This window comes from Sphaeramia orbicularis, chromosome 19 (genome assembly GCF_902148855.1).
Source record: "Sphaeramia orbicularis chromosome 19, fSphaOr1.1, whole genome shotgun sequence".
Lineage (NCBI taxonomy): Eukaryota > Metazoa > Chordata > Actinopteri > Kurtiformes > Apogonidae > Sphaeramia > Sphaeramia orbicularis.
Genome location: NC_043975.1, coordinates 34,178,881 through 34,204,036, shown reverse-complemented (window position 1 = coordinate 34,204,036; position 25,156 = coordinate 34,178,881). Strand labels below are relative to the sequence as shown.

Below are 25,156 nucleotides of genomic sequence, written 5' to 3'. Positions count from 1 at the left end.
CCCCCCCCTCCTCCCTCCCTCCCTCCCTCACGGCCCAATCTTGAGACAGACTCCCTGCATATAACTTCTGTGACCTTTGACCTGTATAGTGAAGACAGCCCCACATTCACTTACGTTCACATTTGTGGCAGATACAGTACATTCAGTCCCTGCTCTCATTTATCTATGTACATGGTGCAGTTTCTGTTTCTGCTTGTGTGATTCTATTCTCTCTGTTTTTGTTTTTTTTTGCCGTTGGTCCTCATAAAAACTCTTTTAAACAATATGAATAAAGAAGACATCTAAGCGCTAACACAAGAGTTTCAGCCATCAGTAAAACCAATTACAACTGATAACAGCAGTTACTCCCAAGACATTTTTATACAGTAATTACACGTAAACACATTTTGAGGGTTTGAGGAAATGAAATGTTGTAAACACTTGTATCGCGTCGGTTGATACCTCAGTCCAGTCCACTGGTGGCAGGTTCTGCACCGTCCCGTGGACCTGGAATGCTACAGTGCCAGGTCCACTCTCACGTTACTGTCCACACTCTAGTCTTTTTTTTGGACTGTTCTCTTTTGGTGCTACATTTATCAGCTGATATTGATGTATTCACTGAGTTCCTTACATTTGGAAATATTGCAGGATGATGTTGCTGAGCCGGGTTGAAAATATATCCATGTTTCTTTAAAAAAAAAAAAAAAAAAAAAAAAAAAAAAGAAATAACTTAAAGTTTCCGTTGCTGAGTTCAATGTAAACAATGCACAGATGATTCAGTTCCAGATGGAGTGCATTCTGCAAAACCAAAATGCTGGCGTGGTTTCCTGAAAATGACTTGACAAGTACGGTTTTAGGATTGAAGAGGCCTGATTCTGACCGGTATTTTTTTTTGCCAGTGTCGAGGGAGTTAACAAACTTACTCAACCGTCGTAAAAGCTGAGTCATTTCATAAATAACTTTTCGAAGCGGTTTAGGAATCAGTTTGGAATATATGGTATGTGACTTTGTTTACAAACGCCGGGCCTCTTGACAACTTGAGTCATCCCTTTCACACTCGACTCCTTGGGGAGACCCTGTTCTAGACTGACGGGCACCGTTTTTCTGATGCATCTGGGAATACCACGGAACCAAACACAACAAAACACTGAACTGGTTAACTTTTAGCACGGCATGACTACAGTACTTCAGATGCACTATCTATCCCGGATGGTTTACATGCTTTTTCCATCAATTTAGAAAAAACAAAACGAGTCAAGTATTGCTTGTATTTTCTCTGTTGTGAAAATCCAAATTAGCTGGTTTTATTTTGTGTTGCTTCACATGATGAGATGATCGTATTAGTTTAGCTACACTACCACTGAGTCTACTATACAGAGGATTCGCTGCTGCAAAAGGGACAAAAAAAGCACCAGAGTCAGTGCCAGTCTTTAAGATGCAGCCTCCCCCCTCCTTCCCCCCTCCACCCTCCTCCTCCTCCTCGTCGTTGCCTTCTTTCATTCTCTATTAACCTCTCTCTTCCCTGCTTTGCTTGTTTTTTGCTACCAGACAGCGCAGTGGCCAAGAGCAGTTGAGTGACAGGCTGACGTGCCAAATCGCCGGGCCGATTGCGTCCCCGTGCGGAGACGCCAGCCCCCCATCTGTACTTCTCCCTTCCTTCCTGCCCTCTGGGCCTGGTCCAGAGCCCACATCCTGGGAACATGGGGCCGGGCGGCTGCAGTCGACAGCTCTTTGGGTATGACACAATGAGAGAGTTCATAGGAAAAGCCCTGTCTGCGTGTGGCTGGGGAGGAGATGATGCTGCCCAAGTCATTTTGGCAACTCGCACAGCCCTATGTGCTGGTGTCAATCACGCCAGAAGTCAAAGTGACGCTCTATTAATCTTACCCGGCATCATAATCTTTAGCCCAATGATTTCTGACAGCAAAAAAACTATTTTCTCTTTGTTCTGTTTTATAATTGTTCATTTGGTGTCCATATGAGGGTCTGTGATGTTTATAAAAAAGGTCCTGTTGTCGGAGCCAGACTCTTGGAGAAGCTTTTCAGATAAGAATACCACATGAGACAAAATGACAAGGTTTTATAGTTGCAGTTGTTGAACAGTGCAGAGTTTAGTGGAGTGTCCCAATTGTTACATGGATCTCCTAAATGTTTCCTTTGTTTCTCCCTTTGGAAGTGTCACACCGTCGTGGCCCGGCTGTTCGTCAGTGCTAGAGGCGAGTACTCCTTAATGCGAACGCACAGTTTGCCCCTCAGCCAGGGGTTTTGGAGCTCCAGGGGACAGAAGTCGTCCTGAAGCCACTTTTCTCTGTTGTCCAAAACCAGCACCAGGCCAAAGTGCTTCAACTGTTCAGGGCTGTAGTACACACACTGGTCCTGTTCACCGCCGCCTCCGCCTCCGCTGCTGCCGCCCAGCAAACGGCGAGACACAATGTTCATCTCCTGCACCACCAGCTGGACCATCTCCTTCGCTGACGTGCCTGGAGTTACACAGAGCTGACACAGAGGAACAGGACATCATTGACCGTTTTAAAGAACGTTACAAAATACAGTAAGACTCTATGTATGACAGCTGAGTCTAAGTGGGATGGAGCTGAGAACAGTTTTCATTTTGTTCTTTTCAGTCTTATATTCATTTTAAATGGGTCGATTAACAGTGTAAATACATTATTTTAGATGTGCATTAGGGTTTGTTTGTACCGTTACAGTTACACACAGGAATGGAGAAAAGAAGAAGGAATCTAAGCCCTGATGGGATAAAAGGCGTCCTTCCATTTGCTCTCTCCTTGTCCCACTTTGTGTTTTTCTCAGTGCCAGGTAACAGTATGTTCCTGTTATTCTGTTTTTGTACCGTTATGTTTCTAGGCTAGTGTGGATCAGGTCATCTGATTAGTCCACTGTAATCTGCGAATATTTGTTTTACAGATGAGCTCAAAAAAATGGTGTCAAAACTGCAAAATCTAAGAGAAAATGCTTCTGACATGAATCAGAGTTTGCACAGTTGAGTAAAACGTTTTGTTACAGAAATTGATTTTTGATTCTTAAATCTAAATGGAAATTTTTCCATTTGGCCCATTTTCTTTTTTTTTTTACATTTTCTTTATATTTTCCTCCCTTTTCTCAACCTCCTGAAACCTGGGAAAGTAAAAGTTTTAGCTTTTTTTCAGTATGATGGAACAGTTTCTTCATGCACATTTTTCATTTTTTTCTTATAGAATATCCTTTGCAGGACCATCCTAGAGTTACACAGAGCTGACACAGAGGAACAGGACTCTTCATTGACCGTTTAAAGAACGCTTAAAAATACAGTAAGACTCTGTGTCTGACAGCTTAGTCAAAGTGGGATAGAGCTACAGTTTTCATTTTGCTCTTTTCAGTCTCATTCATTGTAAATGGGTTAAGTAACAGTGTATATACATTATTTTACATGTGTATTAAGGTTTGTTTATATCATTATGTTTCTAGGCTACTGTGTATCAGCCTGTTGGTCGTTTGATTAGTCCACTGTAATCTGCAGATGTTTGTTTTGCTGTCATGAGACAAATAAAGATTCTCCAAGGTCAAGCTCAAAAAGATGGTGTCAAAAGTGCGAAGTGTAGAGAAAATGCTTCTGACATGAATCAGTTTGCACAGTTGAGTAAAACATTTTGTTACAGAAATTGATTTTTGATTCTTAAATCTTAATGTAAATTTTTCCATTTGGCCCATTTTCTTTTTAAACATTTTCTTTGCATTTACATCCTGTTCTTAACCTCCTAAAAACCAGGAAAGTAAAAGTTTCGGCTTTTTACAATAAATAATTGCCTTGTTTGGAAACAGCATGATGGAACAGTTTCTTCATGCACATTTTTCAGCCTTTCTTAAAGAATATCCTTTGCAGAGGACAGAAATGCATTACTGGGTCCTTAGAGGTTAATATAAAGCTTAATTGGACTGTCATTGAAAGTACTGCCTTCCATTTGTGATGCCAAACTTTATTGGATAAATCTGTGTTTTGGTGACTTACTGTGGCTTACTACTGACATTTTTACTCACTTTTAATGTCAAAATATGTCAAACTATGGTTTTCTGCCTGTTAAAATCCTCCTGTACCTTCACACTGGTCTCCTTGGGCAGGCCTGTGCGGTATTGTGGGTACACTCGGAGCGTGGCGTGGCAGCCTTTCCTGAGGGCAGCAGGTGATGGAGAGGACAGCCTCTGAGTCCCGCTGTCCTCTGATAAGGTTCGTGCAGGTGGAAGATGAGGCAGGCAGCGTTCAGCCGAGCAGCAGCGGTCCACTGACGAGGGCCTGTGCCACCGTCGCTGAGGTGAGGTGGGCTGTGAGGGGCAAGTGTTGGGATGGGAGTAAGGCTGGTGGTGGGCTGAGGTGGCGGAGGGGAACTCCAGGCTGCTGGTTCTCACACAGAAAGCCTGTCTCTTCTCTGTGATGTGTAACAGCTCGATCTGTCGGCTGGGCAGGATGAAGTCACTGTCAAACAGCTCTGGGGCTCCTCTCCGCCTTTCCCCTCCACACCGACCCCCTCCCCCTCCTCCACACCTCTCACCTTCCCTCCCGTGCTGTAGCTCTGACGCCTGGAGGACGTCGGGCGTGGAATCCCTCAGCGCTCCACGTCCGCCGCTACTGATACATATTCCTCCTCCTGAGCCGCTCCCGTCGCTACGCAGGAAGCTACGAGGTTCGAGTGGCGTTGTGGTCGACAGGGGGGACGGGGGCAGAAGGTCCAACTCGCGGGGGCTCTGGGCTCGGCTTGAGTCGTAGTCACTGTCAGTGGTGAGGAAGACCTCTGAGGAACCCTCTTCATCTGACAGGCCAGCGAAATCTGTAGGATGTGAAACATTTAACTTTAGCTAATATGTTAAAGGTTTGAAAAATGTGAATTTGTTCAGTTTTGTACAGTAACTACTTACAGGTAACAGTGACATAGAATCAAAACACAAAACCCTTATCAATTAATTGCATTTTCCTTTACATCTACTAATCAAAATTCACAACTACATTCAGAATAGACCTTTTTACAACACCTATATTCCAATGAACACAACACCAAGAGACAGACAGCTCCGTTCATTTGGCAGTACTCACACTTTGAATTGTTGATCATTTTTATTGGTGTGTTTTGATTGCTTTTATGACTGTTTAACTCCATGTGGAGCTATATTATCTGGTTTTGTGTTCTTACTGCTAATAACTACTCCTTTTAAAAAAATATGTCACTGTAAATACTGTAAATAGTACTCTCTTTTATTACCTCCGCCAAGGAGGTTATGTTTTTGCCAGGGTTTGTTTGTTTGTCTGTCCGTTAGTGTGCAACATAACTCAAAAAGTTATGGACAGATTTGGATGAAATTTTCAGGGTTTGTTGGAAATGGGATAAGGAAGAAATGATTAAATTTTGGTGGTGATCGGGGGTGGGGGGCCCACGGGGGGGCCCACTGATCAGCCTTGGCGGAGGTCTGCGCTCTCAGAGTGCTTCTAGTTACTATTGTGGCTTGTTGTATGACTTTGTGATTTGTAACTTTGTTTTTTTTTTTTTCTGTTTTGTCTGCTTACTATGCTGCCACTTGGATAGGTTGTTATTTTTTTTTTTTTTTTCATTTTGTTTATTTATTTAGACAGGGACAATGCACAATATACATTAACCTTGAAAAGGAGAGATGTAGTGTGCCAAGTTGTAGCATTAGAGCTAATTTCCACTTGTAGTCCCTGGGATTATAAAAGAGAACTGGTTTTCAATTGACCTACCTGGTAAAATAACAGCTAATTTATATTTATTTTTTTAAAAATTTAACCAGGAGAAAAGATCCCATTGAGATTAAGAACCTCTTTTCAAGGGAGTCCTGGCCAAGAGGCAGCATGAAATACAACACACAGTTACAACATACAAGAATTTACAGGACAAGTCAAACTATGAAAAACAAGTGCAAGTCATTGAGTTAATCTCTAGCACTTTGAGTTTGGATTTAAAAGCATTCAAGGAGATCATTTCAGTCAGTTTCCTTTCTTTTAGCAACATATTCCATGTGTAAGGAGCAGAGTAGACAAATGCCCTGTAGCCCAGCTCTGTACAGGCGAATGGCACAAAGAGGAACAAATAAAATAAAATAAAATAAAATAAATAACCATGTGAAGGCAGGTAGGATGAGATAGGACAGGATAAGAACACCTTTCACAGCTAGAAACCGGTTAATTCATTCCTTATGCTGTAATATAGTTTATATACATATTACTCTATACTTTAAAGCTTGTTCATTAGGGGTCAAAATACTGTCAACATTAAAATGCTCATTAACTAAAGGCAAAAGTAAAAGTAGAAGGCAGAAGTAACCAAACATAATAAGTTACATTACTTTGATGATGAAGAAGGAATTCTGTCTGTAAACCAGTGCAGTGTTAATGAGAAAAGAACTGAAACTATGTCCGACCTGAGTGTTTACGACAGGGTTCTGGTGAAGGCATGGGGGAGGGCATGAAGTCGGGCTGGGAGGAGGTGGACGGAGGCTTATTAGGCATCACTTCCTTGGAGAAATCAATTATCCAGCTGATGGAGATGCCTCCTGTCGGCTGTTTATAGCGAGCATATTGCAAGGCTTCCATGATCCACCTCGCATCACGCCACACCTCCTCCATTTGCTGTTGAGTAGACAGAAACCACGGTGATAAATATTCTACAAAATTGAATTTGCCACTAAATTAATGGGATTTTATGAAATAAGAATGCTCCCTGTGGTTCTACCTGCATGTGGTCCTGGACCTGCTGATGCTTCTTCTTGGCAGAGAGGAGTTCAGCTTCAGAGAATGCCTCCCTCAATGCCTGCTGGGACATCAAGGACTCCAGCTCCAATAAGGCAGACACCCTGCAATACTGGCCGATGAAACTGGGGCAGTAGGCATTAAAATGGACTGCAAGAGGAAAAAGGGGGAGATAATACGTTCAAAATATGCACTGTAACAACACATGACAAATGAAAGGAAAAATAAATACAAGCTGTGCAAGAAAACCAAACACAGATTGATGAAATCCATTTCTGCCAAACGTTGGGGCTGAAAATGTTAACAAGTGTGTGATTATGGACCTATTTTCAAATGTTTCAAATGTTCACTGACCTAGTTCAAAGATCTGCAGGGGCAGGGTGAGGAAACCAGAACAGGGGGAGTATGGGTTATTCTGACCAGGAGCCGTGCACACTTCATCAGAGGGTGGCAGGAGGAGCAGGAAGGACACTTTCTCCCCAAACTCCAACACCTCCTGGCAGTAGATACGGAAGTCCTGGGCCTGAACACACACATAACGAAGGTCTTTTATTTTAATACACAAGCAAAAACTTCATGTGTAACTAAAGGATGGACGTGTACCAGATGAGCCACATAAACCCACATGATCCAGGGCACATTTGTTCATTTTTATACTAATACTCTTTGAAGTGTTTTGGACAAACTAAACGATAAATGTAGTATTTTCCACATAATGAAAGTGGAACTAAAGGCTTAAATTCTACAGAGGAGATGTAAAATGATAGATTCACTAACTAAATCAACAGCACTGTAACTCCATAACACTAATAAACCATTGTTATGTTGTTTTGCAAAGAACGTCTAGAGAAAAAGAATCTTTGCAATAAAAACATATTTGTTGGTTTGAGAATGAAATGGACATCATTGTGCCATGATGCAGCTTAAATTTCAAACCATGTTCTTTTACAGAAATCATGTAGCATTAGTGGTCTGACCAGAACTGGCTCACTATCCACTGGAATCATTTTACTTGACTCGGCACTCACTCTCGCTGCTCTCTGAACAATGGCAGCTTTTATATTCTCTGATAAGTTCCTACTGTTTCCATTAAACACATTTTTAATACTTAACTATATAATATTTTAAGTGTATTTTCAGACTGAAATAGGTCTGACCTGATTGCCAGGGACGTTAATGCGGGCCATGAGGTCCTTGATGGCACTGCGCAGGTCCTGTAAGAGGCGATGTGGAGCGCTCTGTACGTCATGGTCCATTTCCAACGACTCCTCCAGAGAGCTGAGGGCCTGTAGCCACTGCCACTCCTCTCTAAATCCAGTACACATGTAGAACACACACTCACACAGATGCAATAATCCACAACACAAGCCATCTTTTGTGTTCTGGTTACGGTAGATGTGTGGAGTCTTTCAGAAGGAAAACAAACACACAATTATAAAAGTTCAAGCAAATACACTTATCTAACGTTTCTCACCTGGACACGTTACTGTTGTCCCGAATTTTCGTGTGACAGAGGACGTTGGGGAGTTTCTGAGGCACCAGCGCTCTAATCTGCTCCACTGATGTACAGAGTTTCAGGTAACCCAAGTATAGTCCCGGAGACAGCTGCTTTCTACTCCTCCTGTGATACGCCAGCTTCTCCTGGGAACAGGATACTGCGGTGTGATTCAAGATTCAAGATTCACTTTATTGTCATTCAAACACAATACCACCACGGATACAGTGCAGAACGAAATTACGTTTCATCGACATTTTTGCATAGACACAAGAAATATAAAAACACCTTAGCAGCCAAAAATATGTGGGAACGGCTCACAGAACAATAAATAAGACATCAAATCAAATTCTAACCTTAAAGTTCTGCTATTGTGTGGGCAGATAAATGCTCTGAAGCCCATATTGTCACTAATTCTAGTTCATGGAGAGAGTTCAAATGGAAAATTGTCGCAAGATTTTTCAGGACACTGGAGTTAATTTCAAAAATGAACCCCCTGAACCCAATACCTGTTGGTGAAATTGTGGGGCTCACTTGGGGAACCACATTCACATATTCTGGACATGTCCTAACATCGGACCTTTCTGGGATGATATATTTGGCGCTGTGAACACAGTTTTCAACCAAACATTTTCTAAAGATTTAAAGTTTGCTATTTTAGGTGTAATCCCAGAAAGTTTAGAGGGAAATAACTGAAAATACCTTTTACAAATTTTACTAACAGCAGCCATTAAATGCATGACTATCAAGTGGTTGAAACCTGAACCTCCCACGTACAACATTTGGATTGAGAAAGTGAGGGAAATCTATCAGATGGAGCAAATAATATATGTATTTAGAATTCAGGGAGAGCTATTTACAAAGAGATGGAGTCCCATGATTAAGCTTTTAATGCAATAAGCATTTTGAAATGGTCATGTACGTGTATGTTTTTTGTCATTCATGTTTCATTTGTGGTTAATTGCAATCAGTATCTACTGTGGATGTTTTTTTTTCTTTCATGTGTGCCATATAGGGATTTTTGATTGGCTATGTTAATGTATATAAAATTCTTGTATATTTATATGAGCAAAACTAAATAAAAATTAAGTTAAAAAAAAAAGTTTTGCTATTGTTAGCCTTTGACAGACTTCAGTCTAAAACTGTCTGCATGTTTAATGTGGAAGTCTACGCTGCAAACTTAGCCTTCAGTGCATTTTTATGTATTTCATCATACAATTTGTTCATAACTGGCCACAAAACAAATATTTCAGTGACCTGCGGTTTTGCCAAAGGGAGTCTCCACTATTGTTTTGGAACCACAAGGCCAAACCGACTTACACTGGAGACAAAACAGCATTGCAACAATGGTATCAGGTTTACAGTGCTATATAGACAAAATCAACTTGTGGTTTGGTTCCAGATTGTGGTCCTCCCCCTGAACAAAACACCCAGGCAGCATTAGTTAAAAAAAGACAAAACAACAACAATTAGATAGATAAACATCATCACATCCACCACGCTGAAATCCAAATGAGCTTTAACAGATGAATAATACTCCATTGGGTCACAATATTTCCATGATTCAAACAACAAACTAACACTATTATTTATTTATTTGGTGGCAAGTGCATGTTTGAAGAGTGTGACAAATAGAAGAGGAGAACCATGATAATTAATGTTTGTCTAAATAATGAGTGTGAGCACAAGCAACATTCATAATTGGAAGCACATTTCTGTTTACGATCCTTTTGTTTCAGCTTCAGCCTCATGTTTATCTGTTTGAAAGAATTACATCAGTTCTAATGAATAAAAGTTTTCCCGTACTTTTGAGGGTATTTTGTTGTTGATGATAAAATGCCATGCACTGCACTGCTTCATCTTTCTAAATCTCTAGGTAACAAAGAATTCAAAGAATGAGGCTGATAAAAACCCCAACCACCACTGAAAAACACTTCTGAACTGCAGTAAGAGCAGCACGTTTCCAAAACAACAACAAAAATAACCTGAAAAAACTGAAACTTCCCATCACTGCCTGTGTGTTCTTGTAGCTCTTACATGGAGCGTGATGAGAAGCATGTCCAAGGCGGTGGGTTCTTCAGGGGATGAGATGGACTTGCGTTGGAGCTGGAGTTTGCAAAGCTGCGTCCAGCGCACCCCATCCAGGTTTGGACACGCGTTCATGTCCTTTAGCAGAACCAGCAGGGCGTTACCGTGTTTGTCTTTGATTGGCTCAAAATACACTTGACCAAGATCCTGGGTTCCCAGCATTCCCTGAGAAAACATATCAGAACATACTGTTACTCAATGCCCAGAAATCATAGGACTATAGTTATGCCATATACAGTGTTGTGCAAGTTACTTCCAAAACTGTAATCCATTACAGATTACTTGTTACTGTTATTTAATAATATTGCTGTCTCAGAATGTAATGCGTTACATGACTCCTCTATTACTTTTGAGTTATATACAGACTCTCAACATAAACTGTACCAAAAACTAAGCAAAAGTTCAGGGGTGACTGTGCCTTTGCTGCCGCCACTCCTAAACTTTGGAACGATCTGCCTTTCCATATCAGACAAACTTCCACTCTGTCTGTTTCTAGATCCCTTCTTAAAACCCATCTTTTCTCCTTGGCTTTTGAAACCATGTGAGATTTTTGAATGTATTATTGTTATTCAGTTGTTTTATTTGGTATTGGTTTATTGTTCTTATTATCTCCGCCAAGGAGGTTATGTTTTTGTCGGTACTGGTTTGTCTGTCTGTCTATTTGTGTGCAAGATAACTCAAAAAGTTTTGGACGGATTTGGATGAAAATTTCAGGAAATGTTAATCTTGGCACAAGGAACAAATGATTAAATTTTGGTGGTGATCACGGGGGCCTACTGATGTGCCTTGGCGGAGGTCTGTGCTCTCCGAGTGATTTTCTAGAAAAGACAGCAAAGACCTCCACCAAGGCAGATCAGTGGGCCCCCGTGATCACCACCAAAATTTAATAATTTGTTCCTTGTGCCAGTATCAACATTTCCTGAAATTTTCATCCAAATCCGGGGCACTGATCTGCCTTGGCGGAGGTCTGCACTCTCCGAGTGCTTCTAGTTGTTGTTTTTAAATTGTACAGCTTTTTATGTTTTAATCTTTTCTTGTATTTTATTCTTTTATTTAGGCTTTATCTATTCTTCTGTATTTTTATTTATTCATTTATTTATTTAAATTTTTTATTTTATTTTTACAGTTGTTCTATGTCTTTTAATCTATTCTTGTATTTTATTCTGTTGTTTTGGTTTTTATTTATTTTTCTGTAGAGCACTTTGGTCCACTGTGGTTGTTTTAAAGTGCTTTACAAATAAAGCTGGATTGGATTGGACTGGATAAATGACGCATGCGTAGTAGAACCCAACCCCCCAACCCCCCAATACAAGAGATAGGAGAGCCTTGAGATGTATACATTTGCACCCTGAAGTACATGTGGACGGATAGCTAAGTGAGTAACACTACGGTCTACAATGTTTGAATCCCAGCAAGAACGCTTGCATTTTTTTCAACATTTTACATGTTCAAACAGGGGGTGGCACAGAGGACACTGGTACATAAATCTGCAATTGATAAAGAATTCTAACTAGTCATAGAAACGTTAGCTTCCCTTGTCATTGCTGATCACAAGGATCATGCTAACTAGCTTCTTAAAAGCAGGGTTAGGGTTAGTAATGAACATGGGTCCATGTGGACAATGTACCGTCTTCTGCCATCTTCACCTGTTGGCTGAACACCAACAGAAATAGAACTTTCCTGCTGCATTTTTGATTCCTTCAGGTCTCACAGTCTTGCTGTTTTTTTTTCTTTTTTTGAGTAATTAAATCATGGGTGAAAAGTATGTTGTAACACAAGTGCTATTGAATATGTACTGAGTAAAAATATTGCTGAAAATTGATTAGTAATGCCTTACACTACTGTGTTACAGCAAAAAGTATTCCGTTACTGTAATGCATTACTTTTGTAACGCATGACTCCCAACACTGGCCATATACCACAATTTTATCACAAAACCACATCGCTTATCATGTTGTCTTGTCTTTTGGAGTCAACCAAACACTGTGTTACCTGTAAATGGGAGACGGCCTGCAGCATCTTGAGGCGTGTCTGCAGAGTACAGGTACAAGAAGACTGGGATGGACTGAGACACTGCTGCAGCCATGGAATGTCCTCCCATAAGTAGGACACCTAACACAGAGAAGGAGACCATGCATGTGGAGGAAGTCAGTATTAGTGTCAGTTTATTAAAGTTGGTGAGTTCTTCTTTTGTTACTACTTTGAGTCTACCTTTGTAAACCAGAGGAAGTCCTGCATGAGGGAACTGGAGTAGGAATCTTCAACCTCCACAATAGGAATCTGGTCTTCTGGAGTCACCAAAATGCTGTCATCTCTATACATTATTGACGCCAAGTAGAGTCCCCTGGTAATGGTAAAGAACAAATGATGGAAATAAATTAATACTGGAATTGCATAATTGAATACGGATGAATTCCTTATAACACTTATGGCAAAAACACTAAAAGATAATCTACCTTTTTAAACTTTTAACAAATTTGCTGGTGGGTTGGAAGAGGTGACGGAGGCTTTTGGATACCGAGTGTTTCCTCCCCTGTGGTGGAGCTTTGCATTGCTCTGTGTGGTCAAGACAGAGAAAAGAGAACATGTTTTATGAATTATACTTCGTCTGTTCAACGGTCAAGTCAGTCGGTTTGTTTAAAACTGAACACGCTGATGATCCTCTTCAAAGTGTTTAACCCATAAAGACCCAGCGCTACTTTTGTGGCACTGCCCAAATGAATTTGTCTCTAGATTTCACTTTCTTAATTGATTTATCACTATTTATTATCATATTTTCCTCTGTTTTTGTGTTTTTTTCAGTGAAATTCATACATTTCCTATATTAAATTTACTGATCGTGTAGATGTTCATAAATGCTTGGATTAAAGTTGAGGGGTTTTATATCAGAAAAAGAGAAAACTGAAGAAACTCTGACTTTTTCAGCAAATATATCAATAACTGAATGCAAAAACAAGTCGTTCCCATGGAATTCTAAGGTTCTATCTGACATTTTTACCAAAATTGAGTTATTCACATATTCTGTATATTGGATGGGTTATTTTCAATATGTGATGTGTACTTTATTTGTTTTTGCATTTTTGTTTTACTTTGTTTTAAAACAAAAAGGAAAGTTCTATCTGCAAAATCAAACTCTAACTTGGTTTTATATGGTTCTATCTCTGAGCCAATCAGAATTTAGAAATTACATGAGGCCACCAATCATGTCCTGTGTTTTTCAGTGGTAGGGAACAGTGGTGGTGGTGGTGATGGGGCAACTTGACAAAACTTTACCGACAACAACACTGAAAATGTCTAACAAACAAATTTTAAGACAAATGCGGAAATGAAGGTGGAGGAATTCATTGACGACATTGTTGGAGACATCAACCTAAACACACGGGGACAGCAGTTGGTCACTTTGTTCAGTAATCATAATTAGATCAAAAAAAGATCAAAATCAAGATAAAGACTGCTAATGAATTTTTATTCAACATACACATTACAACTGAAGTGATATATACAGCTAATAGCATATTTGACAGTGTGTCCATCCACTGTCATTGATCCAACTCCATGGGTTTTACTGGTGAATCAATGTTGTAGAAGATGACGGTGTTTCCATGTTCACTACAGAGCATCTGAACTTCTAAATGGGTCATATCTGATGACCTTGAAAAGATGACAAACTGTGTTTTACACCATGTATTGACAGGATTAGTGGATCAGAAGTTATTCAACAGTTTAGATCAGGAGATAGTTTTGGTTGCCGGCGTCTGTTTGGGTCTTTATGGGTTAAAGCGACACGAGGGTATCTGTAGTGAACTGTGCCACAGCCTGGCCTGTCTGATTTTCTTGCTACTGCCGGTGAATAGCTCTGTCCTGACAAACTGTAGAAACATCGCTCCCAGTGACAGGCCGTTACCTAATTGACAACAAACCTGACACGTTCAACACACATTCGAGTGGAATGTTTTTCGACATTTCATGCGCTCCAGTGGTGTGGCACCATTTGACAGTCATGCTGACTGCCAACAGCAGACTATGGGCCTTGAGGGAACCACTAGCTCTCGTATCCCAGAGGACACTAACTGTGTGTGTATCTATGTTGTGTTTTGTTTACCTGCACATACTATAGCTGCTGGAGCATGGCATGTCTTGAGCTATAGCCATATGAGTGGAGCCAAGGAGCTGTAGTAATGGGTGTTGTGTGTCTGTATGTGGTCTTAACCCTTTGCCACTCACTGACAGGGAGGTCAGTTAAGTCTGTGGGGGACAATGTTTATTTTTAGTGGGCCTGGAGGGGGTTGGAGGCGAAGAGGGAGGTGTGTGTATATATGTTGTGTGGGTGTTTGTGTGGGTGCCTGTTGGTGAGATAACGCACCTCCCAACTCATTAGAAACCTTGAGTCCCAAACCCTTCGCAGATTCCCTCCCCTCCCAGGTGATCTTACTCCAGCCCGGGCCACTTAAAGTCAATAAATCCCCCCATTCAGAACCCGAGAAGAACTAATTTTCTCTTCAGGTGGACGAGCCAAGGTGGAGTAACAAGAAAAAACAGCACCCCTCGACCCCTCTCACCTCCCTAAATTTCTCTCTGCTCACAAGTGTGTTTAGCTCAGTCCGTCCTGGCCTCAGTCCCTGGTTGACACTGAGTAAGACAGACAAGTACGGTCGGCTGCTGGGGTGCCTGTGGTTATCAGGCCTCTTTCACAGTTTAATTAATAGTGTTTGGATAAGAGAGAGAAGGTGGTGTGAGCTATAAGCTGAGCTGAGACGGGGGGTGCCTACTCGGACTTGAGGGAGAAAGAGCTGAAAAAGAGAACATGTAGCCAATTATTGTGTGTGTTTCACGCACATTTGTGTACAAGTGTACCTATGTGTGTGCCTGTCTATCTTTATGTATTTATATGTATGGACAGTAGACAGGGCGACAGGCGGGCTGCTGGGGGTGGGTGGGTGGGTGGTGGGGGGCAGGCAACAGCAGTCAGTGTTAATTTATGCCCTCTCCCGACTCCAGCCCAAGACTCGTCTCTTACAGGAATAACAAACATGACCCCGGGACACGCCACCTTGGCTACCGTGCCTGAACTCTCAAGCTCAATCAGTCGCCGTCTGAAGAACCAGAGCCACTCAATACTGACTATTATATTGCGTCTCTCCCTATTGCAAATATGGTCTGGCCACAGTGGACAATAGTAAGTGGGTGAGTCTGTTTGAGAATGTGGGTGTGAGAGAAAAAGAGAGACAACTTACTTAATGCTAAATGCAGTTTGCCATCATGTAAAAGAGTCAGTGTGGACAGGTTTTGACACTTAATGGGACCAGCTTACAGCCAGTAGTGTTTGGGGATATAAACAGCTTGAGTGTGAGCGAAGTTGATCTGCATTTTGTCAGAGAGAGAGAGGTATCAGCAGAGGAAGGGCTGAGTCATGGAAAGACATATTAGGGGGGTGTTGGGGTTGTTGAGACAGAGGGGAGGGTATTATTTTTGAGGTGGCCATGTCGTCTTAGGGTGTAACGGGCCCCCGAAGTGCTCGCTGCCCCTGAGATTGTAAGTGTCTGTCAAAATGAGATGAAAACACAGCAAAGTTGTGAGGATGTGTTACAACCCTGCAGGTCGAACCTTCCATTGCTCTTGTTTGTGTTTGTTTACATCATATGCGAGAATATTCCTGAAAAGTAGACTAGACGGAAACAAAAACTTATTAAGTAACTAAAACTAGGTGCAAAAAAACGCTTTTGTTAAATACAATAAAAAATAAAAATGACACTTTAACCAAGAGAAGACGCTCTAGTACTTTTCTGTTTACAAAGCTGACTAAAATAAGCTAGAATTATGGGAAATTATAGGAAAACATCTTGTTTCATCTTAGTATTTGTCTGTGCCATGTTTACAACAGATGGCCATCCCTCCACAAATGGCATTGTGAAAATTTGCAAGAACATGACTTCCATTTTGCTTTTGGGATTACTTGGAGCTAGGGCTGTCAATATTAATGCGTTAACACGGATTAATCCATCATCATGAATAAACTGATCAAAAATTTTAACACAATTAACCCATCTGCAGTGCAGAATGACTCTGAATGTCTCTGCCAACGCATTTGGGGCAGTTTGTCTAAGTAGAGTTAGCGCCATGCATGAACAAATGGGCAAGTTGAATCCAGCAGTGACAGGCAGCAGAACCAACACATAAAGATGGAAGACACTAAACAGCACGTTGGCTCTCTGGATGTGAAATGTGAGTATAAAAAAACAAGTATTTCTATAATAAAGTATTACACACACTCTGCAGGAAGGAGTTTTTCTTTTACTGAAACACTTCCATCTTAAAATACCATATTAACACGAAGCATACATTAGTAGGGGATTCTGCTAGCACTTCAGCTAACGCGTCACCCAGCTTGCAACAAACACGTTAAATGCATATATATTCCTTTTTTCTGGAGTCTGTTTGGTTCATGCAAAACGAACGCAATTAAAATACACTGAACAAAAATATAAATGCCCCACTTTTGGTTTTGCTCCCATTTTCAGGAGCTGAACTCAAAGATCTAAAACTTTTTCTATGTACACAAAAGGCCTATTTCTCTCAAATATTGTTCATGAATTTGTCCTAAATCTGTGTTAGTGAGCACTTCTCCTTTGTCCTTTGCTGAGATAATCCATCCACCTCACAGGTGTGGCATATCAAGATGCTGATTAGACAGCATGATTATTGCACAGGTGTGACTTATGCTGGCCACAATAAAAGGCCACTCTAAAATGTGCACTTTTACTGTATTGGGTGGTCCAGGGGGGTCAGAAAACCAGTCAGTATTTGGGTGTGACCACCATTTTCCTCTCGCACAGGTCTTCTTCATGAATTCTCTGAAACAGCTTTGGAGATGGTTTATGGTAGAGAAATGAACATTCAGTTCACAGGCAAAAGCTCTGCTGGAGATTCCTGAAGTCAGCATGCCAATTGCATATTCCCTCAAAACTTGTGACCATCTGTGGTAATTGTGCTGTGTGATAAAACTGCACATTTTGGGAGTGGCCTTTTATTGTGGCCAGCCTAAGGCACACCTGTGCAAAAATCATGCTGTCTAATCAGCATCTTGATATGCCACACCTGTGAGGTGGATGGATTATCTCAGCAAAGAAGAAGTGTTCACTAACACAAATTTAGACAGATTTGTGAACAATATTTGAGAGAAATAAACCTTGTATGTACACAGAAAAAGTTTTAGATCTTTGAGTTCAGCTCATGAAAAATGGGAGCAAAAACAAAAGTGGGGCATTTATATTTTTGTTCAGTGTAGATTAAAAATGAATGATATTTAATCATGATTAATCAAAATTAATTCACAGCAACCCTGTGGTTAATCTGATAAAAAAAAAAAATGCAATCGTTCGACAGCACTACTTTGAGCATAATTGTAAAACATAACATAACAAAAACTGAATAACAACGATCCAGATGAAGCTAAAGTCCATTTGAAAGGCTTGCACAAAAATGCTAACTTAGCCGACACTGACAGGTTTAAAGGACGATGCCCAAATAAAAGGAATTGCAGCGTGTTTTGTGTTCAGAGAGGATCATTTTTGTCTAAAGAAACTTACTTCACTTAAATTAAGTTCTATTTGGCAGTACGAGTCTGTGTTTGGACCTTCCTACCCTTCTTCATGCATACATGGAAAGTCTAAACAGGAAGTACAAACCTTTGTACCCTTTCATTTGCAAACATGGAGATGGCAAAGCAGCATGCAGAAGAGCAGCATGGTGCCCTGAATGAAGAGAGCCAATCAGATGCACAGAAAGGAATCAGCTGATGCACTTGTATAAGGAATTACCTGAACTCTACGCTCAGTTTGTCTTCAGTTCTTATTGGTTATTCATCTGCTCTAAGGTGACGTGCGTTTATTGTTTCATTAGTGTTTTAGTTTTATTAGTTTAATTACACAATATGCTTTCCTCACCTTTGTGAATGTCACCCCTGACAAATACCATGTTATACATTCTTAAAAAATAGTTAAACCTAAACTGAAACTGTTAACAATAGTCAAAATTAAATAAAAGTAAAAGCTAACTGTAAACTGCACAACTGTTTTAGCATGTATGGTCTGCAGCAGCTTATACCGCTGCACAGGGTAAACACCAGGCCTCCACTACAGCTGATACATGACTAAAAACTGATCTCGGTTGTAAGGTCAAGTGTATTTGTACTCATTCGGTTTCAAGATGTTATTGTACCCAAGGATTTACTGCATGTAATTCCATATGTAAATCCAATTCAGTAAGAACAGGAAGTTACAAGAGGGTTTAGAGGTTTAGGTTTCACCAGAGGCCAACCATGCAAATCATCAAAACTCTCAAATTACTGTCCAGTCTTTTAGGGAAAAGGCGTCCCTCAAATCAATCAAAAAGCTGTTGATACCGTGGCAGACACAGTGGCGGTGAGCTTCCTTTATCTGCCCAAGTAGCTGGTCTAGTGCCTCCTTCTGGCCTCGCTGGCGGGGAGCACGGCCATCAATATCCCTCCAACCTGCAGAAACACAAGAAGAGAATATCAGCAAAGGGCTCTTTACTTGCAGAACTGATATATGATAACTGTAAAGATCAACTATTGTACATTAATGACCAAAAAACAAAGCTAATGACATAAATTGGGGGTAAAGTATCACATATAAGTGTCGGCTTAAAAACATGCACCTTTTCATTCTATATATCATCCTCTGAAAAGTGATACTGTCTCACTACCTCCTTCATTTCAAGTGTAAATCCCTCAAGACATTTATTCTTTTTCAATGACCAAATAAAGCCAAAACTCTTCTACCAGTCATTCTTTTTATTTCAAGGATTATAAGAAAGATAGTTATCAGGAAAGAGGTGTTACTACTGGGAAAGCACAGGGTTTTTGTCCATGGTTGTGCATACAGTGGAATATTTCAATACATCAACAGTATTTGGTTTATTTGAAATCAGCAAAGCCGGATCAAGGGATGACAGAGCAATAACTTTGGTTAGCTGAAAATAAACCTGACTTGATTGTTTGAACTTTAATGGAAAGCTTGTTCATGTGAAGCATGCGTCAGAATCACACTACTCGGCAGCGGTGGGCTACAGGGGGAGGGGGATTAAATGTGTTGAGGAAAAAAAAGGTTTAAGGTTTTACAGTATAGTAACGTTGCTGTCGTCTAATATATGGCTGATGTGACAGAAATAAATGTAATAATATATGAACATATGAAGGGGAACATCTACAGAATATATGAAACCTATTAGAAATGTATGGTTTAATATATTTATAATATTGTATATGTCTACACCATGCAAAAATGTATTTCAATATATGTAGTATTACCCTAAAAGTAATCATATACATATTATTTAAAATAGGTACAAATTTGGGTATATCACATATGTGTTATAAGCTTCTTAACGTCTTCCAACTATCTTTATAGATCCACAATATACAGTATGTGATAATAATATGTTGTCAAGCAGGATTTCTCCAGAGTTGGCCCACACTAGAGCCAAGTGAGTAGATATGGAGATAGTCTGTCTATCTGGTCTTAATGTACAGGACAATGTTACTGTTGGTATTGGGATGTATACAGTCTGGCACATATTAGATTTCCATATTGGCATGTGAATACTGTTTTGAGGCCAAGTGGTAACAGAATGGATCAGCCACAAGATTGGGAAGGAGATAATGAATATCTTGCTTTGGACCCAAACATCTTGGGCTAATAGTCTGAGTGTGAGGTGTACCAGCCTAGTGTGTACTCCAGGAAACAGCACCCACCCCAGTGTGAGAAAGCTGTGGTTGGCTGACAGACATACTGAGTGAGAACCAACGCTACTGGCAGCTCTGCACATATTTGGGCTGCACAGAAAGCATAACACAATGGAGCTTACTCAGTGACAGTAACGTACACATCAAGACTCTACAATCTACAGTATTTATACCCCCTGTCTCTTTGAATATGTGGCGTTCCTCTCAGTTCATCAGAAAAATTAGCTTTTGTACATTTGGACTGGAATGTATCACAAACACATAATCACAGCTCTGCAGAAAGTGATCCCAAACCCTCTGCCTTCTGTGTTACCATGCCAGCATCCTTGCTTGCTCACTGGAGGATGTGTCAGTGATAAAACACTCCCCCCGCCACCATCACCCACCAACCTCACCCCAACTCCCTCTCCCAGAGCCCCCCGGAGGGTGCGAGGGACTGAAACACGGTGAGCTCTATTCCCGGAAAGGTGCCTGTCCCAACAGGACAAGTGGGCCCTTTAATGGGCGTTCATGGCCCGGTATAAGGCCCCCACTGTTGGGGCCGCGCTGCGCGCTACAGCACAGACATGCAAATATTTCCAGTGGTAGGCCCAAATGGAAAACACAAACACGCAACATCAAAATTAGCTCTGAGAGAGGGAGGAACGAGGAGGGAGGTGGACAGTCAAAAAAAGAGAGGGAAAGCCCAGTCTTAAAAAGAAGACACACATGCACACACATACACACTTGCTAAAAAACATGGTGTGCTGATGAGGACAAATATGTTCATGTGTTCTCCAGATGTGCCATGAGTGTGCCAACACGCCTACAATCAGAGTACCTATGTTGCGTTGCTACAGTAGGCAGGCACTAACTGCACAGACTTAACATACTGCACATAAACAACACTCTGGAAACTCAGGGATGAATACATTCAATTTTTGGCTTCACATAAAGAAAGGTTCAATATGTAACTATATCCACATCCAAATATGTAAAATGACTAGGCCTAAATGTTTCCAACAATGTTTATAACTTAATAATACATAATTTTATTCACTGTAATGACCTATTCCTCATATCTATGTGCTCATGTTTATCTTTTAAGTTTCCTGCAGCTATTTTGTTAGAATAAAATGACATAATGAGTACATATGTTAACAAATGTAATGTGAATAAAATTTGAATTAATTACCTTGTCTGTAGATATGATTGCTGTCTGAGTCAAATGGGATTTCATTGACAGTTATTGAATGAAAACAACAACTCCCATCCTTCCACGCTAGTTCAGAATAATGTGATCAAAGTGTGGCTTTTGTTAGAGTTTGACTGATGCAAAACAGACATTTTTCTCTGTGTTTAGACCTCTTTTCCATATTAGGTTGCAAAAACTGAGATTTTTAAAAACAGTGAGCAGTGTGAGTAGTTTTAAAACCACTGGTATTGTATCTGTGTGGACAGTAAAAATGAAGACATTAGAAAACATAATCACATCCCAATCGTCACACCCTAATTCGGGAATGCCTATTAGTGCTTTGTGTGATGAACATGCACCTGAATTATTAAATATAGTTCATCTAGATTTAGAAGTCAGTGTTTTACCTGCAGTGCATCGTCAGCACAGACATATTTATGAAACGTACAAACATACTGGTATTGTGGTTAATCTTTAAAATAAAAAGAATACACCTCAACAACCCAAAGGAACATTTAAGGAAACTTCAGTTTATAATGTTATGTGTTGTTGCCTCTGCATCTGATGGGTCCAATATTATCCGTGATAGAAATGGTAACATGATGAACCAGTTTATAGATGACTGTATACTGTTGCGTGGACAGAGATACGGAATCTAAAGGTGGTGTGGACTGAATTTTTAAATTTTTAATTTATACCTGTTTAGAAATATATCTGAACTATCTTGGGCATGCCATTAAAGACCCTGCAACATAAATGTGAGCTCTTTTGAGAAAGCATATAATAAAAATTTAGAACACAAATGAGAAATTACTGTCACCAATGTATGTCAGTCCTTTAAAAGCATCAAAACATCTATGTGTCAAATATCTATGTATGACATTAGGCCAAATGTATCAATATTTAAATAGATGAATAAAAAAAACGATAGCTAGAAGGAGGTCAGAGCTGCTGTAGTGAGTCAACACCTCAGCTGTTGTTGCAGATGACTTCACGGTTAACTTCTTGGCTGAACCCGGACACCTTCTCCTGCCAGCCAACACCATCCTGAGTCTATGGTTACACTCACTGACGTCTGCAGTGGGGGTCCCAAAACCCATCCAGCCTGCTGGCTGATCAGAGTCCAGCTGTCACCCCCGTAATGATGTCAAGGAAATCTTGCAATGAGGTCGGAATCAGCAAACTAAACGGATGTGAAATGATGCAGTGATCAAGTTGCTCAGGTTTATGTGCAGAACTGTATGTACTGTTCTCGTGCACGGAAACTGTTTTGCAGTGGTGACGTCCAAAAACAAGGGCTGTTTAAAGTTTTATTCTGTGTTTTATGTAAGACGCAGTCACATACATGAGTACACACACACACACACACACACACACACACACACACACACACACACACACACGTGCAAACACACACACACACACAAAATGTGGACTTACTGGAGGGTGCAGCACAAGCTGGTGTGGAAACTGATGATGGACCCCAGCCCTTCATGTTGTAGGCGGACACCTGAACATAATAGAAGCTCCCCTGAAAGAATAGAACATATGACACATAAGAAACATTTGGCCACACACTTATATTACTCAGAGCAGCATCTGTTAAGGTTTGTGTGGAAGACCATCATGTTTGGTTTAATGCATGTGTTTGTCTGTGTGTAGGGGTCTGTCTGTCTTCACTGATGAGTGTGTCTGAGTATAAGGGGTGAAGACTCTTTCTGTGTCTGTCTCAGTGTCCCAGTGTGCAGACACCGAGCCTCTGTCTTTCCTTTCTCAGCCAGATCAATCAAACCAACCGCCGACACTTCCTGACCTCGCCTTGACCCCTGTCATTTGACAGGAGCCGAGCTTTGGCGGCAACAGGGGTCTTAGAGGGGGAAGGGGCTTCTCCCACACAATAACAAACAACCAGTAGATCGTCCATTTGTCTACGTGCCCACTTAAAATGCCAAACATAAATCAGGTGGCAGGCTACCAAGCTGCTCTTTTCATCATTTTGGTGGCTGTTTTGCAACTGTTGCTTTTGAATGCACAGAAGTCAGACTTTCAAAAAGTAAATAAACTGTGTTTTCCAATTGTGTTTTCAGAAGGGCCATAAGTCTTTGACCCCATCGTTTGGGATTGGCGCTGACTACAACTTCTGTGTGGAGCTTGATGGATGTAATAAAGAAGAGCCACTTGGGAAATGCCTTCAATGTCGCCCAAGCAAACGCTTTAAGCTCATGTGTAAATAATATCGGGGCCTTCATGTGGGAGAATAGCTTCTAAATTTTTTATCGGTCAGCACCAGCAGCTGGAGAAGCTAATGCTTTGTGTTGCTTTGTCACTCTTGAACTACCATATAAAGCATGACTGTAACCTTTTGATCTGGCGGTGGATAAAGAATATGGTGGGAACAGAGGACTTTGGGCATGAATGCAGATAAAAAAAAAACACTTAAATGTAGAATTAGTGGCTGCGACTCTCCTAATTTTCCGTGGACATACAAGAAGTGGTACTGAATTCTGTATAGGACTCTTCCTGATACTTACAGAGAAACTGTTTATATTACACAGCTGGATTTTTCAGTATAACAGTTAGTTGGATATTTACATGACGGTCATAAAACACTCTGGTAGAACTTACAGAAAGGAGTCCAGTGATGTTACACTGCAGCAGAGTGGTATCTTCTACAACCATCTCACCAAGCAAAGGACTCATTGAGGGGGCACTGCTCCAACTCACTGCAAATTACACAAAAAAGAAAAGGTGAAAGTGAGCAATTAAAACAAAACCTTTGTATTCCTAAATTTTGCAAATGCATGGTACGTATTAATAATAGATCTGTACTGCATATAATAGTAGTAGGTTTTAAATGAGTAAGTATGAGGTCTGACCTTTGTACTTGGTAACCACAGCAGAGTTGACACAGAGAGGTTCCTGGAAGTCCACTCTGAGACTAGTGCTGCTGCTGACAGACAGACGAACTACACTGGGGGCATCTGGAGGGCCTAAGTATGCAGACACAAAGTCACAAAGATGGGCAAGCAAGTAAGTGTGAAGGCTCATGGAATACACAGAGAATGAATACAAGCAGCATGGTTATCTATTCAGTACATTAAATACATGTAATAGAATGAGGACTTGGAACCACCAGGTCCTATTAATGATATTTCTGTCCTTTTTTGGTCTATCGTGTGATGCATTAATCATTTTAATAGTGGAAAACATTAAAAAGTACAAAGTAATAGGTAGTTGTGAAGGTGAATTGATTTATAGTCAGCAGTTGAGATGACAAATAAAAATCTGCAACTGTACACAAAAAGGTTTTGCAGGGATGTCAGGTTATTTTGTTATTGTGACTGTAACTAGAGTTTTAAATGCAGTTTTCACACATGGTGTTTTATTTCCATTACATTCACACAACATGCCCATTAACTGACATGACTATGTGGAATTATTAAGTAGGGAAAGATCTTTTTTGCATCAAAGTGCAGAATGGTTTGGGAGTGTGCGTGTGAGTGTGCCTGTTTTTAGGGGGTGGCTGTCTACCATCCTGCTAAGAGTGTCATGGAATGCCTATTAAAAATTAAAGCAGGAATACGGCCGTGTTATGTTTGCACACTCACACTCATATGCTAGGCAACTCAGTGTGGAAGCCATTAACTGAGCCCAGACAGAGCGCCAACAGAGAGAAAGGGTGCAAAAATGAAAACCCAAAGAAGACTGCCGGGTTGATCTGTGGAGCAACTGTTCAGCATGTGAAAAATCTCAATAATAGTCATCAAAGTCCAGGTGAGCCTACTCGCATGCTCAAAGCCAGTCTGCATGCGGCGGAAGAGCCGGAGCCTCCACTCCCATGGCTTTTAGCTGTCTCTCCCGGTCAGACCCCATCCCGCTCGGTGGGACCTTCGCTTCGAACCTGGG

At 40.8% G+C, this 25,156-nt stretch overlaps 1 protein-coding gene across 1 annotated transcript; it reads right to left on the bottom strand.

Moving 5' to 3' along the window:
• Nucleotides 1-537: 537 nt before the first annotated feature.
• On the bottom strand, nucleotides 538-25,156 carry ankfn1b (ankyrin repeat and fibronectin type III domain containing 1b). Its single transcript, XM_030122200.1, has 16 exons — nucleotides 25,035-25,156; nucleotides 24,127-24,240; nucleotides 23,876-23,973; nucleotides 22,691-22,781; nucleotides 18,715-18,822; nucleotides 12,770-12,869; nucleotides 12,525-12,657; nucleotides 12,306-12,425; nucleotides 10,263-10,478; nucleotides 8,205-8,371; nucleotides 7,888-8,038; nucleotides 7,085-7,253; nucleotides 6,714-6,880; nucleotides 6,403-6,610; nucleotides 4,072-4,799; nucleotides 538-2,475 (listed from the first exon to the last, which is right to left on the bottom strand). The coding sequence occupies exons 1-16, from the start codon at nucleotides 25,057-25,059 to the stop codon at nucleotides 2,158-2,160; spliced, it is 2,913 nt and encodes a 970-aa protein (XP_029978060.1). The 5' UTR covers nucleotides 25,060-25,156; the 3' UTR covers nucleotides 538-2,157.

Excerpts from the sequence above, each read along its gene's own strand:
- ankfn1b (XM_030122200.1), bottom strand. The coding sequence starts at position 25,059 with ATGCAGACTGGCTTTGAGCATGCGA. Across the intron at positions 12,658-12,769 it reads TTTGTTAAAAGTTTAAAAAG|GGGACTCTACTTGGCGTCAA; the intron begins GTAGATTATCTT and ends TACCATTACCAG. Across the intron at positions 8,039-8,204 it reads GACAACAGTAACGTGTCCAG|AGAGGAGTGGCAGTGGCTAC; the intron begins GTGAGAAACGTT and ends TACTGGATTTAG.